General features: G+C 45.8%; 1 protein-coding gene across 1 annotated transcript in view; it reads left to right on the top strand.

The window, feature by feature from the left end:
• SH2D4B (SH2 domain containing 4B) overlaps positions 1 to 13870 on the top strand; it is a 186208-nt gene that overhangs the window by 91533 nt on the left and 80805 nt on the right. The window contains exon 5 of the mRNA XM_054983863.1: positions 6745 to 6955. Within this exon, the coding sequence (XP_054839838.1) occupies positions 6745 to 6955 (211 nt within the window). The remainder of the gene's footprint in view (positions 1 to 6744; positions 6956 to 13870) is intronic.

Consider the following 13870-nt stretch of genomic DNA (forward strand, 5'->3'; position numbering starts at 1 on the left):
TCCAAACACAATAACCGCAAGTACTCTTGAAACATGCTGGTTTTTACAAACACGTTCTCAATTATCCAAGACCATGTTTTGAAACTTGCCTAATCTCCTGGCGCCTCTGGTACTTCTGTACCTCTGGCTTATGATTTCACATGAGCCAGAAGAGAGCAGCCTGGTTTTGCCTCTCTGTTGTATGTAGTGGTGTCCTGGCTTCTGTCCACCAGCCCAGAGGCAAGGGAGATGCAGCAGTGTCAGCATTTGCATCATTTTGCTATCATGTGCTGCCTGTAGATGCCAAATTATCCATTAGGACCAAAGCCAAGGCCCATCATGTCTTGCCCCCACCAAGTCAGCCACTGTGCTCAGCAGTGCGAGGGGTGGGGTGGGGGTTGAGGGGTGCTTCGCTAGCACAGCTGTTGTAGAGGGCAAACATTGCAATGATATTGATGACACTTCTAATTTATTTAGTGGATGGAATTTCCAACAGAATGAGGATTCATCTCATCACCCCATCACTATTTATTGCCTAGTCAATAGGCGAAGCGTTACTAATTTTAGTGTTCAGCTTAATTCGCTGCTGTCGTTCCTTTTATTGAGCCAAACAAATAACACCGCCGCTCTGCTATATGTAATTGAAATATAGTTTTAAAAATACATTATGTTGACATTCCACCCATGTGGGCATCAGCTTTTCATTATATTGCTGCCTAAGAATTGCATTGCTGGGTCAAACCAAGGACCATATAGATTAGCAATGGCACATGGGGCAGGAATGTGATGATCTTCTCTGCCTGGTTTGACCCTCAACATCTGTTATTCAGAAGTACAGTGCCTCTGAACATGGAGGTTCCATTACAGCTCTCCTGTATGAATTTTGTACCAAGCAAAAGAGTGAGCCAATTTTCAGAAGACTCTTCCTCCAGCTCTCCTCAGGTGTTCATTTATTTATTAATGTATTTTTAACCTACTTTTTCTTTTGGCTCAGGTTTGAAGTCTTCCTCCAGTCTAAGGAGCCTTCCTCCAACTTAAATGGCTCATCCACTGGAAGAAGGCCCACTTTACTTGGAGAAAGAAGCACTTAAGTTGGAGGAAGTCTTCTTAGAGGATTGTTGGGTCCACTCCAAAATATTTTGAAAATATACGGGGGGAAGGACAATTATTTTGCAGCTGGAGACCAGGTTGAAGGAGAAGATATTCTTAAGAAAATATCACTTAGCTACTAGCTTTCCCCTGTTTGCTGTGGCAGCTGAGCTTTGAGTTCTGAAGATCTGAGCTTCAGGCATCTCTGGGTAGGTGACTCCGGAAACATTTCTGCTAAAGCTTAGTGCACAATCTGGATCTAAAGAACCACTGGGGGTTCATCCAAGAGCTTAGGCCATGCCAAAAGCTTCTGATGGGTTTTTTTTAATGTCTTTTCAGTGAATGGCAGATTGCATACCTTCCTGCTAACCACTTTGGGAAGGCCCCTCGGTTTCAAACGTGGTTTGATGTACAACACAGGAATGTGCAGTTTGAGAAACATACACAGCTACTCTGTACTGAGCCGGTTGCTTTTTGGAACTCAGCAAAAACAAACAAACAAATCCCAGGGACAGATACTGAAGTAACAACTTGAGGCTGTTCAGCCCAGACTTTGAAAATTTTCTAATGAAAACTTCTCCCCAGTGGAACAGAAATGAGGGAAGGGGGAAAGGAAATCTTCAATAGGTATTTTAAAATAAACTTTCAATGTGTCCCAGTGCTTTTTGTCTGGTGTTAGCAATAAGGATCTGCTTTCAGGGAGTTTGCAAGTTCACCCACATAGCCCTCCGCAACAAACAGTGGCTATGCTTGGTGAGGAGAGTGACTTCAACATTTGTTGGGACATATTAAATATTTTGGGGTACTAGTTCTTCTTGTATGGATCCCAAATTGGTGCAACAGAATATAAGCACAGAGGTATGTGTTTTGCAGAAAGAGAAACTGGTTTCCATCCATCCAGGTTCCCCAATATTCAGTCCTACCTCGTTATCCCTACTTTCCAGTCTACTGTGACCAAGAAAATAGAACCCAGGATGGTGTAGTAACGACATGAGACCGGATCTGGATGCAAAGTCTGTCCCTCCAACATGGAGGCGACAGTTTTATTAAGAAGCTGTCTATAGCAACCATTGTAGCAACAGTTACACATTCCAATCCAGTTGCAGCCAACTAAGCAAATATGCTGTGATCAGGCTTTTGCCTTATCTATGAAGCATAGCGAGAGGAACACAGTGGACCTTTAAGACATGTAAGAATATTACTTAGAGTGTATGGGAATATTGTGCTCTGAGAAGGATGAGAGACGTACTATGCTCAGATGAAACATATTGACACTACTCTCCCGGTTCCTGGGTGGTGTGCCAATCGACCAGGAATCAAGAATGCAGGAATGCAGAGAGTCAGCTGATGGAATTATGCAGATAGGAGCAGGGATTAATTACTGGGATCACCAAGAGCAGGTAACAGCTTTATTCCCCAATCTGCTTGTGTTTCCAAAGGTGCCTGTTAACTTGTAAGAACACAGTGGCCACTCAGAGTCTCTCTACACGAGACACCTTGGCATGTGCTTGTCAAGGGTAGGGAGATGCAATGTTAGCTGGGAAGCATAGTTTAAAAAGACAGAGCTGGTGGAGATCGCTCCTCAGAGGGTTTGTTAATTTCATCTTTGCCTTCCCGAAGGCTCTGTCAATTTCACCCCTCCAGTCTAAAACTGTGTGGGATCGCAACCAGAGGGCAGTGAGGAATGGAAATGGGCTGGAGCTGCCTTCTAGAGCCAGGCTTGGACCTGGAGAGGTTATAATGGGCTGAAGTTTCCCTTCTGGCATTTCACAGCCCCTTCACACAGCTCCAGTGTATAGCAAAGCCTTTGTCCTGCCGCTGGCTCTGTCTATTTAAACTACCCTTCCCAGCTACCATTGCACCTCCCAACATTTGTTCTTCACATGTCAGATGTCTTGTGTAGAGAGATTCTTAGCCCTATGAAGAAAATAAGAGAACGCTGCATTTGGGTACACTGTTGTGATGGCAGTAAAACTTCCTGGCACTAGGTTGTGAATCCTCAGTGGCAGACCCTCCTGCAAGTGTGTGTCACAAGCACACAGATATGCACTGTGCTCGAGAGTCTCTGCAGTGTGTGGTCCCTCCCTCTATACAATCCACTTGTCATAATGATGGGCATTTTTCTAGCGATTGAATATGGGCCACACTCTACTAAAGCTATAATTGCAACGATCCAATGGTGCATGTTTCATGAGAGAGTCATTCTCCCCCCCTCCCCAAAAAAGCTGGGGGGAAAACCCTTACTGTGCAATGTTTGCACTCAAATACCGTTTGAATCAAGAATATTTATGGTGCATTGTTCCCAAATTATCTACAGACCAAGAACTATTAACAAGAGAGCAGCTGGAGCAAATCATTAAAAATCAGAGATGCATATTCATGGGGCATTCTTAGAATACACATCCAAGCTTAGCAGTATGACTCAACCATCATCAAAAAAGGAAAGGAAGACCGTAAAATACAGAGACCTCCTAAGCTATCCCCAGTAGAGGTGCTTGCTCAAATTCATTCCCAGCACAGTAGGATTTCATTCACATTTTAATCAAACACCTTGGAGTTAGAATCTTGCCAGATCTGCCTATTTGCAATTATATTAGGACTAGCAACAAAGCCCGCTGTGTGAAAAAATACCACTGGCTCTAGAAAGGGGAGGATGGGCAGGCGGGCATTCCCTCCTCCACCATCACTGATACCAGCCGGATGAAGGCGGGGGGCAGGCATGGCTACCTCCTCTGCAACTGATCCCAGCTGAGTGAAAAAGGGTCACTGCCTCCTGCTCCACGCCTGATCCTGGCTAGGTGAAGCAGGGGTGGGAATTACCTCCTGCTCTGCACCTGATCCCGTTCGGGTGAAGAGGGTGGGCATTGCCACCTGCTCTGCTTCTGATCTTGGCTGTGTGAAGGGAGAGCACGCATTGCCACCTGCTTTGCTCTTGATCTGAGCTGGGTCATGGCGGGGGGTGGGGACTGCCACCTACTCCTGATGCCAGCTGGGTGAAGGTGGGGGATGGGTATTTACCCTGCTCCACGTCTGATCCCAGCTGGGTAAAGGGTGGGCAGGCATTGCCACCTGCTCTGTGCCTGATCCCAGCTAGGTGGAGAGGAGCCAGGTATTGCCACATGCTCCCCTCCTGATCCCAGCTGGGTGAAGGCAGGGGGTGGACCTTGCCACCTGCTCTGCTCCTGTTCCCAGCTGGGTGAAGGCAAGGGGTAGGCATTGCCACCTGCTGTGCTCCTGTTCTCTGCTGGGTGAAGATAGGGGATGGGCATTGCCCCCTCTCTGCTCCTGATCCCAGCTGGGTGGAGACGGGGAGCATGCATTGCCACTTGTTTTGCTCCTCATTCCAGCTGGGTAAAGGCAGAGGGTGGGCATTGCCACCTGCTTTGCTCCTGATCCCAGCTGGGTGAAGGTGGGGGATGGGCATTGCCACCTGTTCCCTTCTGGGTGAAGGCAGGGGGTGGGCATTGCCCCCTTTCTGCTCCTGATCCCTACCAGGTGAAGATGGAGACCAGGCATTGTCACTTCCTTTGCACCTGGTCCCATCTGGGTGAAGGCAGAGAATGGGCATTGCCATCTGCTCCGCTCCTTATTTCAGCTGGGTGAAGGCAGGGCTTGGGCATGCCACCTGCTCCCCTCCTGATCCCAGCTGAGTGAAGATGGGGGCGGGGCGGTCATCCCATGCCTGATCCCTGCCTGGGCTTTCTGCTGTGGTGCTCTTTGGAGGTCTGGCTGCCTCCTCTGGGCTTCCCTCCACAGCAGCGCCCTCTGGTGGCACACCAGGGTAGGAAGTGAGTTGTCATGAATATGCTTAGCCTTTTGTATAGTAGAATGGTGCCTCACTTTTATTTCTTGTGCCCCCACTTTCTGCGATTAGGCAGGCGGCAACTCAGGGGAAGGCCTTCTTAGGCCATTTCCACACATCCTTAAAGGGATGGCTCGCTCCTCGAACGCTGGCAACTTTTCTCCTTGACTCCAGATGTCTTTGTTTTCAAAATGGTTGCAGGCTGCTTGGCTTCCATGTTTTTGGTGCCTTCTCTGAAACCACACTTTCCCACAGTCCCAGAAAAGGCACTGAAAAAAGGAAGCCAAACAGCTTGCAACCGTTTAGAAAACAGAGACATCTGGCGTTAAGGAAAAAAGCTGTCAGTGTGCAGTGAGTGGGCCATCCCTTTAAGGACCTGTGCAAATGGCCTTTGTTATGGCACAGATATTCCGGAACACGCTCCCGAGATGTACTTGCCTGTCTCATCCTGTTCTTGTCTTCTGCCAATGGACGAAGACTTTTTGTTTTGTTTTGTCTGGTGTTCCCTCATTGATCCTTCCATCCTGCCCTATTATCTTAGTTGTGATATGTATTTGTATGTGTATTTTAGCTTGGTTTTAATTGTGTTAGCAATGCAATTTTGTTTGGCTTTAATAGTTTTTAAGATGTCCTTTCTTATGTATGTTTTTGATAAGTTAGCTGCCTTGGTGTCCCTGATGAGGGCAGAAAGGAGAGGTACAAACTATGTAAATAAATAAATAAAAATTCTTGTGCCTCTTCTATTTCTTGCCCCAATCCCTACAGCCCCCTATCCTAGAACAGGGTTTTTTTTTCTGAAACAATTGGCCACATAACAGAGATACACAACCAGGGATCAGACCTTGCAACAATCCAAGATACCAACTCTGGTCCCACATTTACTTAGTGTAAGCAGCCAGACCCCCCCCCCCATAATATTAGAAGGCATACGGTCATGGATATGCCATGAACCCCTTCTCTAAATATGCTTGCAGCATTCAAATTACTGCCCAAGCAGGCAGAAAACATGGATGCTGCTGCCCAAGCAGGAAGCTGGATCCCACCTGGGAGGTGGAACATGCAAACATGGGGAGAAACGGGAGAGGCCAGCCTGACTCCCTCCCTTGCTCCGGAGGCACACGAAGGATCCTGATACAACAGGGCCCTCCTGGAGTTCCTGAGTCAATCGATGCATCCCACCCTAGTGCATCCCACCCTTAACCACTTTCCTATTCTTTTCTTTAAAAAAATGTTTTATTAAAACAAAAAGGGAATACAGAAAAAGAAGGATAAAGGGGACAAGAAAAACAAATATAAAGCTGTGTGCTACGAGGATTATCAAAGTACAGAGTACAAAAATCATAACCTTTAAAAGTGTTAGAATAATAATTAAAACTGTTCAGTGTATATATTATCGAATAAACAACAGAATTCAAACCTATTTCTATTCATCTTTAAAAAAAAATTTAAAAAATCATTATTCCCTTACTACCAACTAGCATCAAAGCTTGTCTGGGCGGGGGCAGTGCAGGGTGCCCGAGCTGGGCATGGCCCCCTCACCTGTGCCCCATCTGGGTGGGGGCAGTGCAGGACGGCCGATCAGCTGGAGAGGCACCAGTGGATTGTGGCAGGGAAGGGCTGGGCGGCAGACCATCCTGCCTGCACTGTGCCTGCAGTTAAAAAGATCATGGAGTCAATGTGAAAGACCCCTGCCTGAAACCCTGAGAAGTCATTGGCATGGAGAGCAGACAATACTGACCGTGACAGACCAATGGCCTGACTCCGTATAAGGCAGCTTCTGGCTGAATGGTGGCTCTCAAGAGTTACATATGCTGATATGCAAAACCTGTAAGGTCGTACAATCCTTATGACTCTCTGCTTCCTCCTCCCTGCAGTACGGCGCTCAAAAGCTGCTGATGAAGAAAGGAGCCATAAAGCCCAGTGGGCTCGGGATGAATATCGACGGCAATCCTTGCGAGCCATCCAGAAGGGAAAAGTCGCCGGTCTGAGTAACCTGTTCCAAGGAGCAGCTTTGAATAATGAGCAAGACACAAAGCTGGCCACGACCTGTCCAGTCGCACCGTTGGCCCTGAGGGTACCAGCCAGGTTTGTTGGTGTCAATAAGGGAACATAAAACTTGATCTATATTTTACTATTATCATCATCATCATTATCATTATCACTTAATTCAATGCATAGCCCACCCTCCCCGCAAATGGGCTCGGAGAGGATCACAACAATATAAAAGTATACAGTAATAACAGTTGGCAGCATAAAATATAAAGTCAGCAAACAGCAATACAATACTAAAAACTGCCGCACTCGTATTTCACCACTTGTAGCTCGTGTATAGGGATCACTTCCTGCCTCTACATGTGAATTGGCCGAGAGAGTGTTACTTATTTGTCAGAATCAAGTAAGAAAGGCTGTGATTCTTAAGAAGCTAAAAGGCATGCTCTTGAATAGATTCAGGGTTACATTGCATACAAAGCAGCGTGTTGCTTTTATTGGGGAGGGTCCAACCATCCTCCAAGGAGCCTCCTCCTTCCAGCCTCAGTTTCAGTTTATGACACTTATATCCCTCCCACCCCACAAGTAGGCTCAGGGTGGATCACGGCAACATTTAAATACAGAAGTTAAAATATATGATATAACACACATAAAACCAGTCAATAAATAGGAGTTAAACTCAAATTAAAGGTTGTCATAAAACCATAAAGTGTAGACAGTACAAGGGTGTGACAATCCCCCTTGGGGGCACAGTGGAGCGCAAGCAGTCAGAGGGACAGACGCTGAGCCTCAACCATAGGCCTGGTGGAACTTCTCTATTTTGCAGGCCCGGCGGAATGAAAGAAAACTGCCTCCAACTTAAGCAGCTCTTCTTCCAACAGAAGAGCCAGTCAAGTTAGAAGAAGGCTCCTTAAGCTGGAGAAAGACTTCAAATATTGTTCAGTGGAGCCATAGGATAGAGGTAGAATCCACCCCTTTGTCTCGTAACAACACAGGTCAAAAGTCTTTCTTTTTTAAATAAAGTTTGGTGCAGTGATTAAGAGCGGCAGGACTCTAATCTCGAGAGCTGGGTTTAATTCCCCACTCCTCCGCTTGAGGCCAGCTGAGTAACCTTGGGTCAGTCACTGCTTCTTGGAGCTCTCTAATCCCCACCCACTTCACAAGGTGATTGTCATGAGGATAACAACAACACACTTTGTAAATTGCTCTGAGTGGGTGTTAAGTTGTCCTGAAGGGCAGTAGATAAATATTATTATTATTATTATTATTATTATTATTATTATTATATTACTAAAAAAGGAAGAGTCTGTGCCTTTGACATGTTTACTAAACAGACTTGGTTAATTGTTTATAACAAAAGCCATCCCCCTAAAATGAGGCTGGCTCTCTGTTGGGACAATCTGAGCCTGTCATCTCAAGCGACAGATTCAGAGGGGTGGTGGCACCCTCATACCCTCTCACCTGCTACCCAGTCAAGCAATCAGCTGCCTGCCAATTGCTACCCGACTGTCAGTTCCTGCCCTGAACCCCAGAAGAGATGGTTCTCTTTACCCCTCCCCTCCCCTCTGCCTCCTTAAAAACAGCACAGCCAGCCACGCACCCTAGGGCCGAGGCCCTTGGCAATATTCCATCTTCTTGCAAGAGTCAGGCCAAAGTGATGGCTGAACTCTTGCGAGAGAAAGCAGCCTCGCCAGAGTTCAGGAAGTTTTATTGGGCATCCTCAGCTTGCTGCTCTATTTAGGAGCTGGGGCAATCAAGAGGTAAGGAAGGAGAATCATCTTCTCCAAGGACAAGAACAGTAGTCAGACAAGTGGGTGAGTGGAGATGGCAAGGTGGCTGTGGGGAGGGGAGGTGGGGTGGAAGCTACTGCTGTTACTGCCTTTGGAAGTGAAAGATCTTGAGCCACCACCACCATCCAAAAAAACAAAAATGTGGGTGTTTGATTCCTGAGAAGGGGGGACAGCCGAGATAGCCCCTTGGCTCAAAGGGCCTGTATGATCAGCAACTGTGCCAGCTTTCCATCTTCAATGTGTTGTGCTGCTTAACACTTCATCACATGGAGCATGTGATCAGCACCATCACATGGGCACCACGCAGCTAGTGCTAGTTTTGAGATTCTCCACGCAATGAAGTCTCCGTGTTTTAAGTGGCATTAAAACACAACACATTGCATCATGCGTGTTTTTGATGGCTTCCACAAGGGGAAATGAAACCTGTAGACTGGACCTTCAACTATAGGCCTCTTCATTGTTTTTTTTTAATTTCATATGAGACCAGGTTTCCTTCAGTGATATCCTTTGTAGCTACCACTGAAGCCCATTTGAAAACTTGGGTTATTGTGGGGGATAAGCAAAATTTGTAAAAATGATCAAATCACAATTCTTTGGAAGAGCTCCCTTCAAGGTTGTGTCTTTTCTAGAATATTTCTAGAATTCAGATAGTTGAACAATAACCAAGAGTAATCACGATGATATATATTCCAGGTTGGCTCTCCTCCCATGAGAATCATAGCCAGGGTATTTCCCTCTGCCTGGCACATCCCAGTCTTGCGGCTGGTGTCTTCCCCCATTCCAGCCCAGCTGACTGCAGCTTTGTTGCCGCTAAGGTGGCACCCCCTCTGCATGCCCACCTCTATGTTCACTGCCTCAACGGACGTGGCAGCATTTCCGCCCACCTCAGCCAGCCTGACCCTGAGCTTGGCAAAGGTGATGGCCTCACCTCACATGACTCCAAGTTTGCCTCCTCGATAGAGGCAGTGATGGCAGCCATGTGTGCCCCCATCCCAGCCTGGGCACCCCCTTGAAAAGTCTCCTGAGCTTTGCTAGTGCAATGGTTGTGGCAATGGGAGCTCCCGGCTGCTTGCCCAACTCTGGCACCTTAGCAGAGGTGGAGGAAGCACCTCCTGCTGCTGCTCTCTGTCAGCCCTGCATGGCTTCGCCTGGCCGCTCTGTCTGAAGGCAGGGAAAGTGGCACCTGTACAAGTGCAAACAAAGCAGGTTTGGGGAAGATTTCAGGAAAGAGAGGGGAAAGCTCTCTCTCTGTGCGTATTATGTCCCTTCAAGGCACTTCTGACTTATAGTGTCACTATGAATTCATTATCTCTAAAATTCCCTATCATTAGCAGCCTTGCTCAGGTCTTGCAAACTGGAGGCTTCATTTATTGAGCTTATCCATCTCCCGTTGGGTCTTCCTCTTTTCCTACTTCCTTCCACTTTTCCTAGCATTATTGTCTTTTCCCGTGGGACACAGGAGCACAAAAAAAATCACCACATCACTGTGTGGAAGCTGCAGGGGAGGGTGGGGACGTTCCCAGTACAAGGCAAGCTGTGGCAAACAACCCCCCCGTAAGCGCATTTCTACAAAGTCTTACTGCTGTGGCTTGACTTCCAGACTGCATCATTTTATTCCCAAGCTAACACGTGCTAACTGTTGACCATTGTTAATATAATTGCTTCATGTAGGGTGTAGTACAATTTAAAAAACCCTTTTAATCAATTTAAAGTCATATATGTATTTAGTGGATTTTTATCCCCCCTCTCCTTCATGGAGTTCAAGGCAGTGTACCTCGATTACCCTTTCCTTCATTTTATCTTCAGATAAGCATGAAGAGAATGCTTGGTCCAAGGGCACCCAGTAAGTTTTGTGGCAAGTGGGGATTTGAACTCAAGTGTCTTTGCATCTAGTCCGACATTTTAACCACTGCACCTAACGGGCTGATGTGCTGCAGTGTGAAGTGTGTTGTTAGCCTTGCGTTGAAAATAGCCTGAAGAACTGAACATACCAAGGCCTCAATGAGTCAGACTAGAGATCAGCACAGCTCCACTTTCTGTTTTCCAGTTGCAGCCAAGAGGAACAGGGAAACTTAAAAGGGAGGTATGAGGGAGGTCATACACCCCCAGTCTTAAGCCCTTGCATTGTGCAATCAGAGATGAATTTGGTTTGTTCTTCTAGCTTTCATGTTGAGCAGCTACTGACATCTCCCCTACTTGTATTTCTCTAATCCTTTGAAAAGCCATGTGCTCTTGGCCACCAAATAGCATGGTGTGTGTGAAGAAATATTTCCTTCTTTACTCATCAACCTACAGCCTATCAGTTTCAGTCGATGATCTCCCGAGTGTTTTGTATTTTGCGAAAGAATGAATCATATCTCTGTGTTATTCGTGCTCTCCGCACCAGTCACAATCTCTCCGATCTTCCTTATCATGTTCCCCCTCAGCTTTCCTTTCTCACCTGAGAAGATTTAAGTGTTTTAACTGCAGCATATTCTTCCCTGCAGAAAGTCCCTTAGGGCCAAGCCAGAAGTGACGAATTACACTTGAATGGCAAGTGAACAGACTCACATGTATTCCTCCCTGGCTGGTTAAAACTAGGGTGGCAAACCAAGTAAAGATATTAGTTGGTGAGTTAATCTGTTATTAATTAGTTTATTTATTAAATAGTTAACCCTGGGCTACATTTTCTTGAAGATGATCTGCTTGTACACAATGGGCTTCACTTGTGAAAGACGGGGAAGAATATATTTGGAAGGGACCGCGGAAGATTCATTGGGAGGGCTTTAAACTGGCACCACAGGTGAGTGGAGACGACTGACACGGAGACCACCTCTGCTACATGTCCAGAGTCACACAACTTTCTCACCTGCTTGGCTGACAACTTCCTTTTTCAAATGGTGGAGGAAGTGATGAAGGACTTGATATTAACCAACAAGAAATAGTTGGTTGATGGGGTAAAGGTGGTGGGAACCTTAGGGAGAAGTGATCACATCCTCCAAGGGAGTTTGTAGCCAAACACACATGATAGATTTTAGTAGGGCAAACTTTAATACACTTCGAGATATGATGAGAGTTATTCTATGGACAAGAATGCTGGAAGGGAAAGGAGTAGGTGAAGGGTGGCCTCTCCTAAAAGCTCTTGCAGGTTCAAGCTATTACCATTCCAGCAAGATGGAAATGCAGTAGAGGATCTAAGAATCTAATGTGGATGAACAGGGAGCTCTGTGACAAGCAAAGGAGGAAAAAGATCTTCAAGAAATGGAGGGAAGGAAATGCATCCAAATTAGAGTGTCTAGGGGTAGGTAGACACTATAGGTCAGCTGTCAGAAAGGCCAAAGCTCAGAATGAGCTGAGACTGGTCAGAGGGGCTTGCCACAACAAAAAGATGTTCTTCAGATATGTGTGGAGCAAATGGAAGGTACAGGGGGCAATACCCCCACTGCTGGGTGAAAATGGAGAAACTCTGACAGAGAGCCTTAATGCCTTTTTTGCCTCAGTTTTCTCCCTCAAGGCGAGACTGAGCCCTACGAGGAAAGGCTGAGGTCCTTGGGAATGTTTAGTTTGGAGAAGAGATTGAGGGGGGACATGATTGCTCTCTTTAAATATTTGAAAGGCTGTCATTTGGAGGAGGGCAAGGAGCTGTTCCAGTTGGCAGTAGAGGATAGGACTCGAAGCAACGGGTTTAAATTACATGCAGAAAGGTACCAACTGGATATTAGGAAAAACTTTTTCACGGTCAGAGTAGTTCAAAGGTGGAATCAGCTGCCTAGGGAGGTGGTGAGCTCCCCTTCACTGGCATTTTTCAGGAAGAGGCTGGATGAAGGTGGAAATCCGAATGTTATGCCCAAACTGGGGCCGGCTATCAATCACGCAGATTTTGTCTTGTGGACGGCCCCAGTTTGGGCATAACATTCAGATTTCCACCTTCTTGCCAAGTCAACTAAAAAAGAAAGAAGAAACACTTTATTATAATCAGCGGAACTTTATACTTACCTTGACTTGGTCCCGGAGTTTCTCTCTTGGAGTTGGATTCGTGCCAGAGAAGTGATGTATTACTACAAAGACTGATGTGTTTATGGATTGTACTAAATTGTTTGTTATGAAATGCACAAAGAATTCGGATTAATTGTATGAGCACTTGACACTTTATTAGTAAGCAAGTTTATCTTTTGAGTGATTGATTGTTGTGAATCCCAGGTGGGGTTGTCCCATCCTTGGCAGTCTCTATCACAACAGGACTGACATTGTTCTTAATGGCTCAAATGCCCAAACATTATGGCATAACTCTTTATTAAAAGGGGGGGGGGCATTCTTCATCTTTCCATTTGCTTGCCATTACTACACTAGCTGCCGTCAGCAGATATCTGAATAATTTGTGTAGTATTCTTTCAATATTGTCTGGTAATATTCCCAGCTGCATGGGCTCAGGTTTCATAGCAAAGTAAATTTTTAAAATCTTCTGAATTTCAGCATGTGTATCTTTTTTCCATCTCCACCACATATGGTAAAAAGTGCCTTCTGCTTCCTTACATTTCCAGCATGTCGCTATCTTATCCATTTTTCAAATAACTTTTGGGGTGATCATAAAAAAACCCCAATTTTGACTTGCTGTGAATTTTATACCCTTAATCCATAAAATTTCCCACTGTTGAAATGTCATTTCTTCTCCAAAATTTTGCATTCATTTCCACATACAAGTTTTAAGTTTGACAGGGGAGAGGGGTTGGGTGCTTGTGGTTTGTTGTTCAGCTTCTCCAGACACTAATGACCCATCCAGAAAAGTCAAATTTGCAGGCCTTGTTTAGACATGCAAAGGTAGCCGCACTGAGAATACAATGCAATACAGCTGTGTTTACCAAGCAAAACGACACCACAACATTACAACCCTTCCCTCAGTTTAAAAAAAGGGGGGAGGGAGGGTACAGAGCGAAGAGGGTTCTCAGGGGATGCTGAACCAGTCAGTACCCAGGGAAAGTAAAGAATGAGAAGCCTGACCGGAGTAAGAGTTCTGCAAACAGATAAAATGCTTTAAAGCTGGCTTAACATTGGCTTTAAAAAAATTGCAGTATGTATACAGCGGGGGAAAGCCAGAGAAAAGCTGGGGAAAATTCGATTCTGCTTCTCATGCCTCCTTTTCATTTGTGGAACTCTGGAGATTAAGAGAAGCGGAATGGACCTTGAATTGCTGTAATGAGACTGTGCGGAAGACACTGTAGGTAAATGGAAAATTGTCACGGTG

Source organism: Eublepharis macularius, chromosome 6, assembly GCF_028583425.1.
Source record: "Eublepharis macularius isolate TG4126 chromosome 6, MPM_Emac_v1.0, whole genome shotgun sequence".
Taxonomy (NCBI): Eukaryota; Metazoa; Chordata; class Lepidosauria; order Squamata; family Eublepharidae; genus Eublepharis; species Eublepharis macularius.